Genomic DNA, 20,712 nt, shown 5'->3' with positions numbered 1-20,712 from the left:
TAACCCAGACAGCAAGGGTTCTCAGACATTTTGGTCTCAGAACCTCTTTATATTCTTAAAAAATTCTGAATATGGTAACATACTTTTTAGTGAAAAAATATATATCAATTGAAAATGAAAAATAGAAATAAGTTTCCTAAAAAATTTAGTGGGAAAAGTGAAAAGAAAGTGAAGTGTTAGTTGCTCAATTGTGTCTGACTCTTTAATAAAGGCAAATAGTGTTTTATTGTTATTTTAAAAATAGTTGTGATCTCATGGACCCCCTGAAAGACAAAAGTGTTCCTGGATTATGATTTGAGAACTGCTAGCCTGGAGAGTTGATAGCTCGCGTAATGGTCAAGTATGGTCGAGGGAGGGAAGGAATTAAAACTGAGAAGACTGAAAAATAAGCCCTGGATTGTTTCTACACTAGGAAGTTAGAAAAAGTGGAGCTGGGAAAGGAAGTCATTGATTATTTCCGATTCTGAGAGCTATTTCAGTAGTTGGGGACTACATGAGGGGGGAAGCCATTTGCAGGGATTCAAAGACAGAATGTAAAGTCTGGAAGCAGAAACAGCACCTCAAGACCACTTAGGAAGTGGCTGAAAGAAATGAGGGATGAATGAATGGTCATAATTATAAGGCAGAAGAACCAGAACCAAGTCAAGATTAGTTTTTAAAAGGAATGGAAGAGTATATGCTACTTTATAAGTAGAGAGAAGTAGATGAAACCAAAAGTGTTGAATTATGAAATAAATAACTTTTCTACAAATATTGCATCATTACATTGTACACCTGAAACTAATACAATATACCAACTATCTCTCTATAAAAAATATTTTTTGAAGAAGTGGGAGAAAATCAGGTCAAGAGGAATGGATTTGGAAGGGGTATGAAGAACCTCTTCAACTGAAGAGAAGAGAGGGAGATGGTGTATCTTCCTGAATAAGAAGAAATGATAAACTGGAAAAAATAGAAACTGATGTTTGCAATAAATCAGTTCAAATTTATTAAAACCATGGTTTGAGAACATAATGGTTGTATTTTATTTCCTATTGTCAGTTGGGCTTAGCACATGTACTCCCTTCCTTACCATTTTAGTTCCTAGACATATTCAGTGATCAAATAATGTTTGTTATTTGAATAAATCAATATACAATCTTTGCATTCAAAGCCAGAGCTGTGCATAAGCTTTCTAGATATACCATTCTAGTTAGAACTGCCCCCCCCCTGCTAAAATGCTACTCCCTAGATCATCTTTTTCTTTCTTAATTTGTATCAGAACAACAAAGAGAGTAATAGAAGTAAAAAGACTAAGCTAAAGTAATTATAAAATGCAAAGCCAGCAGATAAATCATGCAACTAGACTCAATAAGTAATAATAAAAATCAATAAGCAAACCAACCAGTCCCTAAGTACCCTGCTTTCCTTAATACTCTCCTTAATACTCATTTTTATTTGCTAATTTCAATTACTCCAATATTTTTCCTTCTTGTTTTGGGGATGGAATCATGCCTTCAGGTACATAATAAATTGGTTGTACTTGTGACTTAAGAAATGAAAGGCCAGGCACAATCTTAATATATCGTTTCTCCACCTTTTAGATCCTTGACAGGCCAAGTGTGGACCTTGGATCAGCTATGTTGCCACTATCTGGGAGCTTGTTAGAAATGCAGGATTTCTTAGGCTATACTTCAGACCTGAATCACAATCTGCATTTTCAAAAGATGCCCAGGTGATTCATATGCATATTCCAGTTTGAAAAGCATTGTTCTAAGTGATACAAAAGATAAGGATCATTTCTAAGGATCTTACATACAAGATAACTTCTAGGAAGACAACAGAATTAAAAAAAAAACAAACAACTCACCATTGAATATCAAATGAGGCATCAGTTTCTTCATTTCTTCTTCATTGAGCTCAATCCCCTTGCTCATTAGAAAGTTGTCTAAGTCCGGGATATCAATCACCTCTCCTTAGAAAAGGTGAGAAATAAGTTGCAGAAATATTATATGACTATCTACAAAAGATTAAAAACACCATTTGTGCTTACATATAACATTACCTATATGTATCCAGAATAATCAGGAAAATCAGAAAAATTCCTGTTTTAAGTTCTGGTTCAGAAAATCAATCAGAAAGTGGTTACAAAAAAGAATTTGATGATGGGTTATTGCAAAATTGAATGTAGCAAATTAAGCTATATATAGGTTTTTTTTCTCTTCCTCCCACCCTACAGGGAAATTAGGTTTTTTCTATAGACCAGTATTTAATTTATTAAAAAAAAAGTTTGAGAAGTCTTTGTGTAACACAGGGTGCTCAACCCAGTGCTCTGTGATTTACAGGGAAGGAGGGTGGAGTAGATAGGGGTGGTGGGAGTAAAGTTTAAGAGAAGGGGATATATGTATACTTATGGCTGATTCATGTTATATGGCAGAAGCCAACACAACATTGTAAAGCAATTATCCTCCAATTAAAAAAAAAAGTTAACGTAGTATGAAAAAGGAAAAGGGGGAAAAGGAAATGTTTGCCTATAGTTTGCTTCTCTGAGCACTTAGCATTTCAAGAATTTCATTCATCTCAACATAGAAGTAATTTTTTTCTCATTCATTGTAAAAATAATGTAATAACATTTAAGATTATTATAAAGTGGGAAAAATATAATTACACCACCCTACCACAAAACCATTTTTAGTTTTTCATAGTCCATTTCTGGTCTTTAACAATAAAGCTATATTTTTATAATGTGGAAATCTAACATACATATATCTTTGTATTCTGCTTTTCCCACCTAGTGTAATTTAATTACTTCATAAATTGTTTCCAAGTTGCTACATAATTTTTACAGTTAAAATTTCAACACATGATATCCCATAAGCCTAACTTACCATGGTTGATGTGGTAATTCCCATAACTGTTAGATATTTAGGCTGTTTCAAATTTCTCTGAAGGTCTTTAGGAAGAGATTTTTTTTTTCTTTTATTCAATTAAATTATTTCCAGAGGATACATTTCTACGATTGGGGCCATGGGGAAAAGGAATAGTTCTGTGGCTCCTGAGATCTATAACTATGTTGAAGAATTCTTCGGGGGAAATTTCAGAGAATTTAATGGATATTGACATATAAGCCCATATTAAATGTAATTTACTGAATTTTAGCAGCATCCACAAAAATGGAACACATATGAAAGAATTTAAACATTTAGAAGGGAATATATTTTTCTTCACCAATTGCAAAATATTAAGATGCTATTTATAATATCTTTTCATCATAGCTTGCAACTCACCCTTGATGTAACTGATAGCATCCATCAAATCATTCAGACCAACTGTACTATTACCTGTAAGGAAAGGGAAATAAACTTCATAATCAGAGAAGCTAATGTTACTGAGATTCACACTTAGGATGCATAAAGTTCTGAAAGTATGAATTCAGTCATCTTTTTTTCTAATTTTCCTTAGAATTTTATGAACTTATCCTTAGAGATAACAGTATTAGAAACAAAGCTTGCAGTCTGTAATAAATCATTCTTTTATTTTCCTATTTGCTTTTAGAGGCTACTAGAATAAAGCTAAATTAATAAGTGATTGGTAGGACTTTCCTGGTGGCAGGTCTGGGGAGATTCTACATGCCGTGGAACAACTAAGCCCATGTGACACAACTACTGAGATTATGAGCCTAGAGCCTGTGCTCCACAACAAGAAAAGCCACTGCAATGAGAAGCCCAAGCACCGCAAGGAAGAGTAGCTCCCACTTCATGCAACTGGAGAAAGCCTGCACACAGCAGCAGACCCAGCATAGCCAACAATAAATAAAATAAATAAATAAAAATTTAAAATGAAGTGTTTGGTTACAAGAAAGTGTAGGGAGACAGGACAAATAAACCTAACCCTGAGTATTTATCAACAAACACTTTGCTTCCCTGGTGGCTCAGTGGAAAAGAATCTAACTGCCCATACAAGAGATGCAGGTTTGATCCCTGCATTGGGAAGATCTGGAGAAGGAAATGGCAACCCATTCCAGTGTTCTTGCCTGGGAAATCCTATGGACAGAGGAACCTCATGGGCTACAGTTCAGTCCATGGGGTCACAAAAGAGTCGGGCCTGACTTGGTGACTAAACAACAAGCACTTAGGAGTACCTTTTGTGTGCAAGGCACTTTGCTAGGCTTCAGGGATACGGAAGTAAACACACTGGCAGAGTTCTTGCTGTTATGGAGTATACAATCTGGTGGAGGGAAACAGACGATGAGCAGGTAAACAAGTGAGCAGAAAGGTACTGTTTTTTTGAGGTATTGTTAAGATGCTATCAAAGATGAAACAGTGCAAAATAAAAAGCAAAAAAAAAAAAAAAAACCTATAAAGAAAAAAAGTTTAAAAAAAGATGAAACAGGGCAATATAAGTAAAGAGTAATAGTGGGTGGGATTGCTTTAGACAGGGGGGCTGAGGAAAGCCCTCTCTGATGTGTATCTATTTGGGTTGAGGCCTGAATGATGAGGAGAGTCATGTGAAGAACTGAGAGAAGAACATTCCAAGCAGAAAAATGGTATGTGCAATAGGCCTAAAATGGGAATGAATTTGACACGATTGAGAGATAGAGAAAAAGCCAGTGTGAAAGGTGCCAAATTATGCAGGGCCTTGTAGGCCATGATGATAAAGCTTGGATTTTATTCTGGTTGCAATGAATGTCTGGAGGCCTAGAAGAAGGGGAGTAATTTATGATTTCAGCTTTCAAAGGATCACTTTGGCTGGTGTATGCCAGATGGGGAAATTGGAAGAATGAGGACCAGATAGTAGTCTGTATTAGTGGCCCAGGAAAGAGATGGTGCTGGCTAGGGCTATGGTTGCAGCAGTAAAGATGGTGATAATGCGTGGATTTTGGACCTATTTCTCAAGTACAGCCTAGATTTGAATGTGGAATAAGAGGGGGAAAAAGAATGAAATCTAGTCTTTCCTCCCCCTTCCCTCCAAAAACAGCAACAGGATAGATGAAATGACATTACTGAAATGGGGGCGGGGAGGCGGAGGAGAGGGCTTGAGACTTTTTAGGGGAATTAAAGAAGTCCATTAAATCTGTGGTGCCTTTTGGACATCCAAGTGGAGATATCAAATAACTAGTTTGATATACCGTTCCTGACTTAGGGAGGTTGCCCTGGAGATATAAATTTGCTTTTATCAGCTCAAAGACAATATGCCGCCCAATGAGACTGGATGCAATCTCATAAAAAGAGGATGTAGATTTTCAAAAAAGAAGCTAAGGGTCTAGCCCTGGGGCACTTCATTATTCAGAGATCTTGAAGGGAGGAAGAATCAGAAAAGGAAACTGAGAAGAAGTTGTCAGTGAAAAAAGAAGAAAATCAGATAGATATGGAGCTTTGAAAGTCTGAAATAAAAAATGTTTCAATAAAGAGGGGATGGTCACTATGGCCACAGCTGAGATATCAAGTAAATAAGAACAGAAAATTGATCATGAAGCTTGTTAAGAGATAGGTCACTGATGATTGAGAGTTGGTTCAGCTCCCTGGCAGGGAAGCGAGCAATGGAGAGTGAATGGGAGGTTAGGAAGTAAAGATAATGAGTAATGACAGCTTTTTGAGAGGTTCTGCTGTGAAGAGGAACTAATCTAGTAGTAGCTGGCCAGGGACAAGAGGAATAAGAGACACAACTCCCTGTCAATGGAATGCAGGGATCTAGTAGAAAGGGAGAAACTGATGATGCAGGAGAGAGAGAGCAAAATCACAGCAGTTAAGTCTTTGAAAAGGTAAGTGGAAATGAGATTCAAGGCACAAATGGAAGGGTTGGCTCACAGTGGGAGCAGAGATTCCTTTATAACAAGATGAGAGCAGGGTATGTGGGCATAGATATAGGTGGGTTCATAAATATCAAGGAGGAAAATGAGGTTATTTTTATCTAACTGAATCTTTTTCCTCTATGAAGTCTGAGATGAGGTGTTGGAAATTTGAAGAGAGAAGGGGTGAAATTATCTCTGAGAGTGAGAAAAGTGAATTTAGTTGGAAAAGGTAGTAGGGACTTTGGCTTCATTAAGGACTGACTTGATATTCATGGCCAATGTGTTTAAGTGAGTTCTATTCATGCAGTTTTGTGATTTTCTTCAACATTAAAGCTTTTCAGGAGCAAGCATAGAGTAAGGCGATGGCTGGGTTTTTGCCAAGCAAGTTTATTAGGAGTTTTGAGAGTTTTTAAGGTTATATAATGTTGAAGTATTGAATCTAATTTAAGGAAGCAAACAAGGATATATGGGGAGGAGTTGAATAATGGAAGACTGGCTGAATTAAGGCACTGAAGGCCTCCATAAGGATGGGGACTAGCTGGAGTTGGATTTCTACATTCTGTTCGGCTACACCCCATGTTCAATAGCACCAATTCTTTATATTCAACTGGTAAATGGAATAATGTCACAATAATGTGGAAGTTGTATTAGTTCATACATAATTTTTCCTAAGTAAGAGAATCATAATTATAAACCTCAGCAGGAAAAAACAACAACAACAACAAAAAAACCCTGGACTGGCTATAGTAGGGGCCCTCTCAGCTCTATTTTAATAAAATTAAAAAATAAGTGCCTATAATGTATGAGGGGGAATCAGGTTCATTGACTCAGAATTCTATTTCCATCTACATTATTTCAGAGCTGCATGTCAGCTTTCCAACTCTTTTTTTGGGTTGTGTGTATGTGTGTATTTTTGAATGGCTTCCAGCTGCTCTGAGCTATTTACCTGGGCTTTTCAAACTTCTTCACACAGTATCAACTATTGCTTTTGTTAGTGCTCTGCTTAGAAATTGGCATAGATTTTGAATGGGCTTTCCCCGTTTCCCCCATAAGCTCAGTTACTTCAGTGTACTTTCACAGAATGGGAGATTTCTCCGGCATTCCTACATTGTGTTATGGTAGAACAGCTTGCATAGTAAATGAAGGATAATGGGTAGACAGTGGATACATAAAATAAATATTTTCAGGGTGATGAAGTATTAGGCAAGGACAAGATTCAGGTCATCAAAGAAAAAGATGATTGAAGTTAAAGAGGTCAAGGAACAGCAGGTCAGGATGTTAGATCGGTGATCTATATCAGGAGTTCTTTTTTTTAATTTTGGTTTTTTGGTTCTTTTTGGCTGCACTCTGTGGCATGTGGGATCTTAGCTCCCTGACAGAGGTCTAACCTGTGTCCCCTGCAATGAAAGCATAGACTCTAACCCACTGAACTGAAGGGAAATCCCATAACAAGAGTCTTAATCTGGGGTCCGTGGATCCTGTATATATAGATTTTTTTCCATTCAAGCTGAAGGACTCCCTGTAAAACATCTTTATATTCATTAATCACTAACTTAAATTTAGCATTTTCTTTAATTATTCATGTAGTCCACAAACCATAGTAGTAGTAGAAGAACCTGTGACTTTGTTACTATTGATAATAAAAAATCACTACCATTATCATATCACATGACAGTCGAGGCAAATATATTGAAAAGTTACTTATACTCTTCACTACTTTAAAATGACAATAATTATTAGACCTGGTACTAGAGTTTGTTCAGTTCAGTTCAGTTCAGTAGCTCAGTTGTGTCCAACCCTTTGCAACCCCATGGACTGCAGCATTCCAGGTCTCCCTGTCCTTCACCACCTCCGGAGTTTACTCAAACTCATGTCCATTGAGTCAGTGATGCCATCCAACCATCCCATCCTCTGTCATCCCCTTCTCCCACCTTCAATCTTTCCCAGCATCAGGGTCTTTTCCAATGAGTCAGTTCTTCGCATCAGGGGGCCAAAGTATTGGATTTTCAGCTTCATCCTCAGTCCTTCCAATGAATATCCAGGACTGATTTCCTTTGGGATGGACTGGTTGGATCTCCTTGCTGTCCAAGGGACTCTCAAGAGTCCTCTCCAACACCACTCAAAAGCATCAATTCTTTGGTGCTCAGCTTTCTTTATAGTCCAATTCTCACATCCATACATGGCTACTGGAAAAACCATAGCTTTGACTAGACAGACCTTTGGTGGCAAAGTAATGTCTCTGCTTTTTAAAATGCTGTCTAGGTTGGTCATAGCTTTTCTTCCTAGGAGCAAGCATCTTTTAATTTCATGGCTGCAGTCACCATCTGCAGTGATTTGGAGCCCCCCAAAATAAAGTCTGACACTGTTTCCACTATTTCCCCATCAATTTGCCATGAAGTGATGGGACCAGATGCTATGATCTTATTTTTCTGAATGTTGAGTTTTAAGTCAACTTTTTCACTCTCCTCTTTCACCTTCATCAAGAGGCTCTTTAGTTCTTCTTCACTTTCTGCCATAAAGGTTGTGTCATCTGCATATCTGAGGTTATTGATATTTTTCCCGGCAATCTTGATTCCAGCTTGTGCTTCTTCCAGCCCAGCGTTTCTCATGATGTACTCTGCATAGAGGTTAAATAAGCAGGGTGACAATATACAGGCTTGATGTACTCCTTTTCTTATTTGGAACCAGTCTCTTGTTCCATGTCCAGTTCTGACTGTTGCTTCCTGACCTGCATACAGGTTTCTCAAGAGGCAGGTCAGGTGGTGTGGTATTCCCATCTCTTATGGAATTTTCCACAGTTTATTGTGATCCACAGTCAAAGGCTTTGTCATAGTCAATAAAGCAGAAGTAGATGTTTTTCTGGAACTCTCTTGCTTTTTCCATGATCCAGCGGATGTTGGCAATTTGATCTCTTGTTCCTCTGCCTTTTCTAAAACCAGCTTGAACATCTGGAAGTTCATGGTTCACGTACTGTTGAAGCCTGGCTTGGAGAATTTTGAGCATTACTTTGTAGTGTGTGAGATGAGTGCAATTGTGGGGTAGTTTGAGCATTCTTGGGCATTGCCTTTCTTTGGGATTGAAATGAAAATTGATCTTTTTCAGTCCGGTGGCTACTGCTGAGTTTTCAAAATTTGCTGGCATATTGAGTGCAGCACTTTCACAGTACCATCTTTTAGGATTTGAAATAGCTCAACTAGAATTCTATCACCCCTACTAGCTTTGCTTGTAGTGATGCTTCCTAAAGCCCACTTGACTGCACATTCTAGGATGTCTGGCTCTAGGTGAGTGATCACACCAGAAATTGTTTAATGTATTAATAAGTACTAATACTTTCTTCCACTAATGTTTTCATAAATTGCATTTTTATTAGCTTCTCGGTAATTTTATGTATTTCATTTTATGCATTTAAAAATATTATTTTTCAGAAGGGGTCCAATTCATCAGACTGTGGAAGAGGTCTATGGCCTCTGATCTATACAGAGGATATTAAAGTTGCCAGGAATAAGAACAGGAGAAGTGGAGAAGGAAGCCAGTGAGCTCAGTGCTATTTCATGTAAAATGTTCTAAGTTGTATTTTTACCTTATGTATTTATATGAAGGTCATAATTTGGAACAAATATTTATTCTTTTAGGACTTATATAACAAGCAATATTGATTCATAGATCACAGAATTTCCTTTTCTTCTTCAACATTTTCTCCATCTTCCCTGTCATCTTCACCACTACCACTGTCATCATGACCAACATTTACTGAGTATTCTAGACACCGAAGTAAGACCTTTATATGCATTATCTAAATTATTTCAGGGCAAGAAGTTACCATAGAAAATAATTTAATTCAACCCCTTGTTTTACAGGTGAAGAAACTTAGATTCAGTAGGGTTAAATTGTCAGCAAGTTAGTGATGGAATAGGGACCACTCAGTCAGTTCAGTCACTCAGTCATGTCTGACTTTTGTGACCCCATGAACTGCAGCATGCCAGGCCTCCCTGTCCATACCAAACTCCCAGAGTCCACCCAACCTATGTCCATTGAGTCGGTGATGCCATAAAACCATCTCATCCTCTGTCGTCCCCTTCTCCTCATGCCCTCAAACTTTCCCAGCATCAGGGTCTTTTCAAATGAGTCAGTCCTTTACATCAGGTGGCCAAAGTATTGGAGTTTCAGCTTCAGCATCAGTCCTTCCAATGAACACCCAGGACTGATCTCCTTTAGGGTGACTGGTTGGATCTCCTTTCAGTCCAAGGGACTCTCAAAGGTCTTCTCCAACACCACAGTTCAAAAGCATCAATTCTTCGGCGCTCAGCTTTCATTATAGTCCAGCTCTCACATCCATACATGACCACAGGAAAAACCATAGCCTTGACTAGATGAACCTTTGTTGGCAAAGTAATGTCTCTGCTTTTTAATATGCTGTCTAGGTTGGTCATACTTTCCTTCCAAGGAGTAAGCGTCTTTTAATTTCATGGCTGCAGTCACCATCTGCAGTGATTCTGGAGCCCCCCAAAATAAAGTCTGACACTGTTTCCACTGTTTCCCCATCTATTTCCCATGAACTGATGGGACTGGATGCCATGATCTTAGTTTTCTGAATGTTGAGCTTTAAGCCAACTTTTTCACTCTCCTCTTTCACTTTCATCAAGAGGCTCTTTAGTTCCTCACTTTCTGCCATAAGGGTGGTGTCATCTGCATATCTGAGGTTATTGATATTTCTCCCAGCAATCTTGATTCCAGCTTGTGCTTCCTCCAGCCCAGCGTTTCTTATGATGTACTCTGCATAGAAGTTAAATAAGCAGGGTGACAATATACAGCCTTGACGTACTCCTTTTCCTATTTGGAATCAGTCTGTTGTTCCATGTCCAGTTCTAACTGTTGCTTCCTGACCTGCATACAGGTTTCTCAGGAGGCAGGTCAGGTGGTCTGGTATTCCCATCTCTTTCAGAATTTTCCACAGTTTATTGTGATCCACAATAAGGAGTGGCAGCTGCACTTTACTGGAGCAGCCGTGAAGAGAGACCCCATGTCCAAGGTAAGTGAAACCCAAGTAAGATGGTAGGCAGTGAGAGAGGGGATCAGAGGGTAGACAGACTGAAACTACAATCACAGACAACTAGCCAATCTGATCACATGGACCACAGCCTTGTCTACCTCAGTGAAACTAAGCCATGCCGCATGGGTCCACCCAAGATGGACGGGTCATGGTGGAGAGGTCTGACAGAATGTGGTCCACTGGAGAAGGGAATGGCAAACCACTTCAGTATTCTTGCCTTGAGACCCCCATGAACAGTATGAAAAGGCAAAAAGATACGACACTGAAAGATGAACTCCCCAGGTCAGTAGGTGCCCAAAATGGTATGGGAGATCAGTGGAGAAATAAGTCCAGAAAGAATGAAGGGATGGAGCCAAAGCAAAAACAATACCCAGTTGTGGATGTGACTGGTGATAGAACCAAGGTTCAATGCTGTAAAGAGCAATATTGCATAGGAGCCTGGAATGTTAGGCCCATGAATCAAGGCAAATTGGAAGTGGTCAAAGAGGAGATGAGAAGAGTGAACATCAACATTCTAGGAATCAGTTAACTAAGATGGACTAGAATGGGTGAATTTCACTCAGATGACCATTATATCTACTACTGTGGGCAGGAATCCCTTAGAAGAAATGGACTAGCCATCATGGTCAACAAAAGAATCTGAAATGCAGTACTTGGATGCAGTCTCAAAAAGGACAGAATGATCTCTGTTCGTTTCCAAGGCAAACCATTCAATACCACGGTAATCCAAGTCTATGCCCTGACCAGAATTAGGGACCAGACCAGACCTCAGCAAAAAGAAATACCATATATTATAGATCAAGCATGTAGGCTAGATTCACCAGGGAAAGGGGATGTTTTTTCCCCCCAAAGTACTGCCAAATGATTTTCCAAGAGCAATGGCAACTTTCACCCAAATTTATCAGTAAGTCCCTTTCCCCATACTCTCACCAGAACTAAATGTTCTCAGTCTTATTAATTTTTACCTGAGAACTGAAAATATTCCCATGCTTTGCTTTATTTTGTATTTTCATGATTACTGGTGAGGTTAAATATCTTTTCATATGTTATTGGACTTTTAGATATCCTCTTTTATGAATATTTGCCTATTTTTCTACTGTCAGTATGTTTTAATCAATGTATGAGGGCTTTTTATGCCTTAGGGACCTTACCATTTTCTCCTAGTTCATCATCTGACTTTTGACTTTCTTAAATGTTCCTTTATTACCATGTTCCCTTATGAATGAAATTTAAAATTTTATTTTTCTTTAACTCATTAAGTGTGTGGTATTCCCAGGCATGGCTGAGTCCTGCAACGACATTCCCAATGTATTTTTTAAAAAGTGTTTTTGGAGATGATATTTCTTCTTGAGTCAAGATTAAGTCTTTCTATTACACTTACTTTATTATTGTACTAAAAAGGCTACTTACAGTAGTTCTAATACAAGGGCTCAGTGCTTCTCTGAAGAACATAAAGATGTCTGACACTCACCATCAGCTGACAGTTGGGTCATTAGTTCCTCAAGTTCCTCATCTTTGAGTTTAACTCCCATGTTTTCCACAAAAGATTCCAGTTTTTTTATTTTGACCCTTGGTGCTTTGGAAAGAAGAGCATGGAAAAAAACAAGAGTATTGACACTTAAGAGTGGAAACTGCCAATCATGATCATGCATCAGAAACCTCATTGGACAATACAGTGCAAGGGCACAAAGAAACTATTAACATATATCTCTCCCAAGATTTAGATTTGCCTGTAAGATTCAGATTTGAAAGAAAGAAAAAATTCAGAAAGGTAACCACTGAGACAAAGCTAAACTGTAAACAGTGTTTATCTGTATGGAGAGGGATTAGATCACTGGGAAGTGGGAGACTTCCACTTTAAAAAAATGAGATCTAATTGGCATGTAACATACTAATTTCAGGTACACAATGTAATTATTCAATATTTGTATATATTGCAAAGTGATCACCACAATAAATCTAGTTCACCTCCATCACCACACATAGTTACATATTTTACCCCCTTGTGGTAAGAACTTTTAAGATCTACTTTCTTAGCAACTTTTAAATATAAAATAAGGTATTCTTCACCACAGTCACCATGTTGTACATTACATCCTTGTGACTTGGCTTTTACTTCTTTATATCAATTTTTGTAGGTGGTAGAATTAATTTTCTTATAATTTTGTGTTTAATATTTTTTCTAATTAAAAATATAATTGTTTACATTGAATTAGTATAGAAAGTGGAAATAGGATATCTTCCTTAATGTCTATCCAGGGGACTCTGTTTCATTTTCCATGAGAGGTCATTTAGAGAGGAAAAGGTAAGCCTGGGGCTTCCCTGGTAACTCAGATGGTAAAGAATATGCCTGCTATGCAGGAGACCTGGGTTCAGTCCCTGGGCTGGGAAGATCCCATGGAAAAGGGAATGGCTATGCACTCCAATATTCTTGACTGGAAAATCTGGAGGAGCCTGGTGGGCTACAGTTCAGGGGGTCAAAAGAGTCAGACGTGACTGAGCGACTTACACTTTTACTTTCAGGTCAGTCTAATGATTTTTGATTGAAATAACCACCAACTTACGTGGTTCTATCCAGAAAACAGTGTTAGAAACTTCCTACAGTAATATACTTTAACTTGTATCTTAAAGGGCAGTGCACCCAAAGAAGAATGATAGGTTATGAGTCATAACAATGGATCAATATATTGGCAGGAAGTAAACTTGGAATATTTAAAAGAAAATACTAAGGACTTTATTTTTACTTGTCCTTTCATCATACTTTTCACTCACCTTTGAGGGCCTTCACACTTTTTAGCAATCTATTCTTAAATACTTTTCCATCAGCTGTAATATAAGACACAATTAAGAATATAGGTTAAACGATGGAAATATTAACAAAGACAGCACAGAGACAACATAGCATCCATAATTTCAGGAGAAAAAGAAAAAAAACTCCTTTCTCATTTGTTTAGAAGTTATTCTGTTTTATCCTCAAGTAAGAATGAAACCAAAGCTGAAGGAAGCTTTCATTGATATAAATCTACCTATTCTTGGGAAATAGATGGGGAAACAGTGGAAACAGTGGCTGACTTTATTTTTTTCTGGCTCCAAAATCACTGCAGATGGTGACTGCAGCCATGAAATTAAAAGATGCTTACTCCTTGGAAGGAAAGTTATGGCCAACCTAGATAGCATATTAAAAAGCAGAGACATAACTTTGTCAACAAAGGTCCATCTAGTCAAGGCTATGGTTTTTCCAGTGGTCATGTATGGATGTGAGAGTTGGACCATAAAGAAAGCTGAGCACCAAAGAACTGATGGTTTTGAACTGTGGTGTTGGAGAAGACTCTTGAGAGTCCCTTGGACTGCAAGGAGATCCAACCAGTCCATCCTAAAGGAGATCAGTCCTGGGTGTTCACTGGAAGGACTGATGTTGAAGCTGAAACTCCAATACTTTGGCCACCTAATGTGAAGAGCTGAATCATTTGAAAAGACCCTGATGCTGGGAAAGATTGAAGGCAGGAGGAGAAGGGGATGACAGAGGATGATGGTTGGATGGCATCACCAACTCAATGGACATGAGTATGAGTAAACTCCAGGAGTTGGTGACGGACAGGGAGGCCTGGCATACTGCAGTTCATGGGGTCGCAAAGAGTCAGACATGACTGAGCAACTGAACTGAACTGATCTGTTGAATTAAAAATAGTCTTTCTTCTTTGTTTCTTCCTTTTCCCTTCCTTCTGTTTCTCCTTTGACTTCCCTTTTTGACTTCGTCATGATTTAGATTAGGCATTGCTCCCAGAGAGATGGGATAATTTAGCCCTTATGGTGGGATATTAGTGAAAGATAGCATCACTGACTCAATGGACCTGACTGAGCAAACTCTGGGAGACAGTGAAGGACAGGGAAGCCTGGTCTGTTGCAGTCCATGGCGTCACACGACTTAGCAACTGAACAACAAAAGATGTCAATTTTCTGTATTAAAATGTTAGGAACAAGATTTCTTCTTGTGTGAGGATTGCATTTTACAATTTAGGTTTTATTGGACAATACACATATATAATTTCACCAGTTTTCACACACAAGCCCAGGCTGAGCTAAATCCTCACCATGAACTGGCAGAGTTTTCAGCAGCTCCTTTTGCTCCTCAGTAGTGAGTGCTAGCCCCATTCTCCTCATCACATTGTCCAGATCACTGACAGTAACCTTCTCTCCTTTGGAAAGATGGGAATTGTTAATATGTAACAATTTTAGGACTCATTTTAGGAAAAGACTCTGATGCTGGGAAAGACTGAAAACAAAAGCAAAGGGGGTGGCAGAGAATGAGGTGGTTAGATAGCATTACCAGCATGAATTTGAGCAAACTGTGAGAGACAGTGGAGGACAGAGGAGCCTGGCATGCTGCAGTCTATGGGGCTGCAAAAAGTCAGACACAACTTAGCGACTGAACAACAACAGCGATTTTAGGAATGGACTAAAGATTTCAAACTATGAAACAGATTACCTATGTGGCATCATCTTTAATTAGATGAGCACACTGACTATGAAATTTGTTAAACTATGTGGATTCAAAGGACATGTGGGTGGGTGGATTGAGTCAGAAATAGAATTCATACTTTTAAATCAAGCAAAAGAAAAGTTTTTATAATTCCAGATATAAGTCAACAGCCATTAAATTTCCTGAACTATTGTGTCTTTAGACACAGTAACTGAATTTCCTAGCTACCCTACAAAAATTTACCTTGAGATTGGACAGTGTGGACCTATATTTTGGGCTTCCTGGGTGGCTCAGCTGGTAAAGAATCTGTCTGCAATGCAGGAGACCTGGGTTTTTGGTTGTTTAAACAATGGTGAAGTGGAAAACATTATTGATAAAAACACCACATAATATAGCTCTATGTGGGAAAATCCCACATCAGATTATAAAAGAAACATTTAACATTAAATTTGTAGGGAGTCAATTGCAGCTCAGTCGCTCAGTCATGTCTGACTCTTTGTGACCCCATGGACTCAGCATGCCAGGCTTCCCTGTCCATCACCAACTCCTGAAGCCTGCTCGAATTCAGGTCCATCGAGTCAGTGACGCCATCCAACCATCTTGTCCTCTGTTGTCCTCTTCTCCTCCTGCCTTCAGTCTTTCCCAGCATCAGGGTCTTTTGTCAATTTAGCATGTCAATAATAGCCCAAAAAATGACTGTTTAAAAACATCTTTTTTGAAAAAATAAAGCATTAAGGTCTTACTTAATAATGAATTCCCTTTCCCCCTAACTGCTTACTCACCAATGAAAGCTTTTGCATCATCCATTGCCACATCCAAATCAACCATTTGAGTCTCTGTCAGAAAAGACAATTCAGGCACAATTCAAAACTTAGAGAAAAAGGTTATAAAACATTTAAGTTGTAAGTTGTAAACAATTAAGTTGTAAAGTATTGGAATTCATCTATTTTTCATGATTTTCTTTAGTAACTTTTTTAACTCAAAATACACAAGAAACAGGAAAGATCAAAATGTTAGCATGAGCATTCATTTAATTAATATCACTTTCTGTATAGTATCAAATAATCCTTAATGTAAAGAAGCAAGTTTAATAGCAATCCCTTCTAATAGAGGGATTACTATTAAATCTATTTATATAAATAGTATAAATCTAAATCTATACTATTAAAAGAGGCCTCTCCCTTTTTTCAAACCCAATAACTGGAACATATTTCAATGGTCAAGATAGAATCTGAAACCCTGAAGTCATTTATTTACATAAGCATCTGACTCTTAAAGCTTAACAGTATGCTATCTTCCCACTCTCTAAATTTTGCTTATGTTCCCCACCACCAACCTTCAGGACTGTAAACTATATGAGAGCAGGGACCATGCCTTAATTTCCTTTATACTACCAGGCATAATTTGTCTACCATTCAGGGTTTTGCATATAGTTCGTGCTAGCTAGACAAATGAATTTCAGTGTGCAAAAATAGTCACACTTTTGGACTAGAAAAAAATTTTGACTGTGTTATTGAATGAAGGATCCTAAAAATAATTTATTGGTAATAATATCTTTTCTGGTAGGAATCATTTTGAGGACTCCTAGCTAATATATAGGGACCATGATTACCAGCATTGTTAAACCTAGGAGAGTGAAGTTTTAAACTGAAAAATGGGCTAAAACTGTTTCCTCTGTTAAGGCCAGAAGCTAGGCTAAAACTGTTTCCTATGTTAAGCCCAGATATAGGTAAGGGTAACGTAGAAGATGTTTACTGGTGGCCGCAGCCTACCTTAGCTATACCTGCCAAGCCCTAGCTGAGAACAGAACACTGAAGGAAGAAGAGCAATTTGTTCACTTTGATCGGCATGTACTAGCTCTGCTGAAAGATGTGCTATTTAGCTTTCTTACAGAAACCTGCCTTTTTTTTTTTTTTAATTCAAGGCCACTGGCTTTGTTAGACCCTAATAAGGGAATCTTGGACTGGGGCTCATCCCTTAGCAATTTCTTCCTAATGAATTATCCTAACTTTGCCTTTTTGACACTTTTATCAAGGTTAATTGGTCTTATTGGGTCATTAATGAAACTTTATCTTACTTAAGAAAAGGTATACATGGGAGGGAGAGAATGAGGGAAGGAAGGTGCGTGCAAAATGATAACCTCTGTTAACTTTAGCCTGTATTTGTTATATTGTCTCCATTTTTATATATGTTTTAAATATTTCATAAGTTTTCAAAAGAGATTAAAAAAGAGGTTTGCTTTCAGAAGCTTTTATGTAGAAACCCTAAGGTTCCCCCTAGGTACAGTGGTATCTGAAACACTTACCATCAACCGGCAGATGGGTCAGAAAATCTTCATAGTCCTCTTTCTCAGGCTGAATTCCCATGTTCTTCATTAGAGTGTCCAGTTTATTGACACTGATTTTTTTCCCTTAGGAAAGAAGAGGATGTACATAAGAAATATAAGCAAGTCCAAGAAGTGGAAGATTATGTCTTTAAGTGGATTCTATCTTTGAGTTTGACCCTAAGTGGAGGGTGAAACACTAGCCATTTAAGTGAACCCAGAGAGTTAGTATTGGAGTCAAGAAGAGAAAATGCTCTCTTAACACTGTGCTGTAGCTTTTAATTGAAGTAATCATGGGTGAAAAAGAAGAACTAGATAACCATATGAACTGTGATAAAGATAACCAACCTAATGAAATAAAGATTTCAAACTTGCTACATGTTACTAACAATGAGTTCTTCAAATGTACTTATACCCAAAGAAGAATAGTAGGTTACCCGGCCTAAATTCAGCATCAGTACATCAGTGGAACATTAAAAGAGCAAAATTCTAATCAGACATTTTAAAAAGTAGATGCAAAACACAATAAATTTTAGATGCTATTCTCATGATTCTTACCTTTGAGAGGTTTCACACTATTCAGTAATCTTTTCTTATATACCTTTCCATCTCCTGAAAGATATGGTAAAATTCAAGTCAAAAGAAAAAGGACAAACTCTTGTCATTTTATAAGACATTTTACACAATTCACCTAAAAAATTATTCTATTTCACTTTCAAATTATAACAAAAGATAAGGATTGTTCTCAATCTATCCTTTATGTAGAACACACAGCAGTAGTTGATGCAGGCTACACACACACACACACACACACACACACACGATTCCTTCTTCTCATTCTTCTCTTCTTTAATGGCACTTTGACTCCTCTGCCTTTTTCTTTTTTCCTTGCCTATGCTCTAGGCCCAGGACGTATTCCTACAAGTATATGTTTAGATCTAATGATAGATCCTAAAAAGGGATGACATTAAAGACAGGTAGCAACCCAAGAAGTAACATAATACAGAAATGAAAAAAAAAATTGTTCTCTAAACAAAATCTTTTCATAAATGGAGGTGAAATTCAACAGAGACAGAGAACAATGGACACCTACCAGCCTAACTCATCCCCACAGGTGTTATCTGCCTCTGGGGAGAGGCCTCCATTCTGTGGCAGGAGTGTCTGCAGAGTGCACAGAACCCTCAGCACCTGGCATATGCAGGCAGTCATCTCCATTACAGTCCATCTGCTTCTTCCTGCATTTCTATCCTGCTTTCTTGGGGCCAATATCCTAAGAATGTTGCATTTCTCACAACTGGCCCCTGAGAGCAGCTGGGCGGGGGGATGCTAGACACAGTGAGTAGTCACAGCCTCAGGTGTATGTGGGAGGATTCACAGGAGGCATTGAGCATTTGCTGCCCAGGGTGCCAGTTCTGCCGCTAGGGTCACTAACTTCCTTAGTGATGTGTAGGCTCTCTTACAGGGACAGACTTTGTTTTCTTGGGCTCCAAATCACTGCAGATGGTGATTGTAGCCATGAAATTAAAAGACGCTTGCTTCTTGGAAGAAAAGCTATGACAAACCTAGATAGCATATTAAAAAGCAGAGACATTACTTTGCCAACAAATGTCCTTCTAGTCAAAGGTATGTTTTTTTCCAGTAGTCATGTATGAATGTGAGCATTGGAACATAAAGAAAGCTAAGTGCCTAAGAATTGATGCTTTTGAACTGTGGTGTTGGAGAAGACTCTTGAGAGTCCCTTGGACTGCAAGGAGATCCAACCATTCCATCCTAAAGGAAATCAGTCCTGAATATTCATTGGAAGGACTGATACTGAAGCTGAAGCTCCAGTACTTTGGCCACCTGATGTGAAGAACTGACTCATTAGAAAAAACCCTGAAGCTGGGAAAGATTGAAGTCAGGAGGAGAAGGGGATGACAGAGGATGATGGTTGGATGGCATCACCGACTCAATGGACATAAGTTGAGTAAGCTCTGGGAGTTGGTGATGGACAGGGAAGCCTGGCGTGCTGTGGTCCATGGGGTCACAAAGAGTCAGACATGACTGAGTGACTGAACTGAACTGAGGCTCTCTTGCCTGGGGAACAATGAGGGATGGGAACTATGGGGCAGGGGAAGAATGTCTATATGTTGAGGTCTCTGGAATTAGGCAGGAGGTACAGTTGAAGCACAGGCTGGCCTCTAGGGTCTCTGTGGGTGAGTCTACACAGGTGCCCAGGAGGTGAAACTTTTGAGGAACTAACTCACTGGGACACTGACCAATCAGAATGGGTACTGACAATATAAGCACATGGTCGAAAATGTTCCTGGCTCTTACATGTTTATAATTTAGTTGCTGGACTGTGGGAGAGCTACTGGGGGAGGAACTTAGGATGTGGGGTGCATTTTCAGAGGACTACCTAACGATTTAGCTGTGTAGCTATTAAAATAAAAAAATATTTAATCACTGAATGAATAGAAAAGAGAGAAGTCTCTCACTTCCAAATGAAAACACAAGTAACAGTAACAAAGTTTCTTCTGTCTCATCTGCATTTTTCTTAGGGGGTTTCTCAGGACACTGGACAATTCTCACTCCAAAGCCCACAATATCACATTTCCCTGAGCACCAGGATGGGACGTTAACTACTCACTAGAGATTGGCAGAGTTTTTGACAGCAGAAACTGTTCTTTTTCAGTGAGCTGGAGTCCCATGTTTCCCAGCACAGTTTTAAAGTTACTGGCTTCCACCTTGTCTCCTTTGAATAGATGGGAATTGTTTCAGGTGATAATATTAAGAAGTCTAATTATTCTAAATTATAAAAAAATAATTCAGTACAACCTTACTTTTAACTGCAGGATGAAGTTTAAATACATGAGCTGACTTCACTTACACAGAGTTATTGTGAAATCCATTACTTGAAAGGCTTTTTAAATTCAAATCAGAAGATAGATAACATTTCTATCCTGTGTATGGGTCAGTGTGGCATAGAGTAACACAGAGGCACAATGACTCGTAATGGTAAGTAGAGTCTACAGGCAAGTAATATCTCTGTTACTGCTTCTTAACCTGAATTATGGAACTGACTGTTCAAAGAGATCACATTTCCTGAT

At 38.4% G+C, this 20,712-nt stretch overlaps 1 protein-coding gene across 1 annotated transcript in view; it reads right to left on the bottom strand.

Moving 5' to 3' along the window:
- Positions 1–20,712, bottom strand: part of EFCAB3 (EF-hand calcium binding domain 3) — a 147,495-nt gene that overhangs the window by 45,979 nt on the left and 80,804 nt on the right. The window contains exons 29-37 of the mRNA XM_024980197.2: positions 20,253–20,357; positions 18,182–18,235; positions 17,606–17,710; positions 16,083–16,136; positions 14,912–15,016; positions 13,593–13,646; positions 12,292–12,396; positions 3,267–3,320; positions 1,850–1,954 (exon numbers count right to left, since the gene is read on the bottom strand). Of these exons, the coding sequence (XP_024835965.2) occupies positions 1,850–1,954; positions 3,267–3,320; positions 12,292–12,396; positions 13,593–13,646; positions 14,912–15,016; positions 16,083–16,136; positions 17,606–17,710; positions 18,182–18,235; positions 20,253–20,357 (741 nt within the window). The remainder of the gene's footprint in view (positions 1–1,849; positions 1,955–3,266; positions 3,321–12,291; positions 12,397–13,592; positions 13,647–14,911; positions 15,017–16,082; positions 16,137–17,605; positions 17,711–18,181; positions 18,236–20,252; positions 20,358–20,712) is intronic.

Source organism: Bos taurus, chromosome 19 (genome assembly GCF_002263795.3).
Source record: "Bos taurus isolate L1 Dominette 01449 registration number 42190680 breed Hereford chromosome 19, ARS-UCD2.0, whole genome shotgun sequence".
Classification (NCBI taxonomy): Eukaryota; Metazoa; Chordata; class Mammalia; order Artiodactyla; family Bovidae; genus Bos; species Bos taurus.
This window is presented reverse-complemented; position numbering and strand designations above follow the sequence as displayed.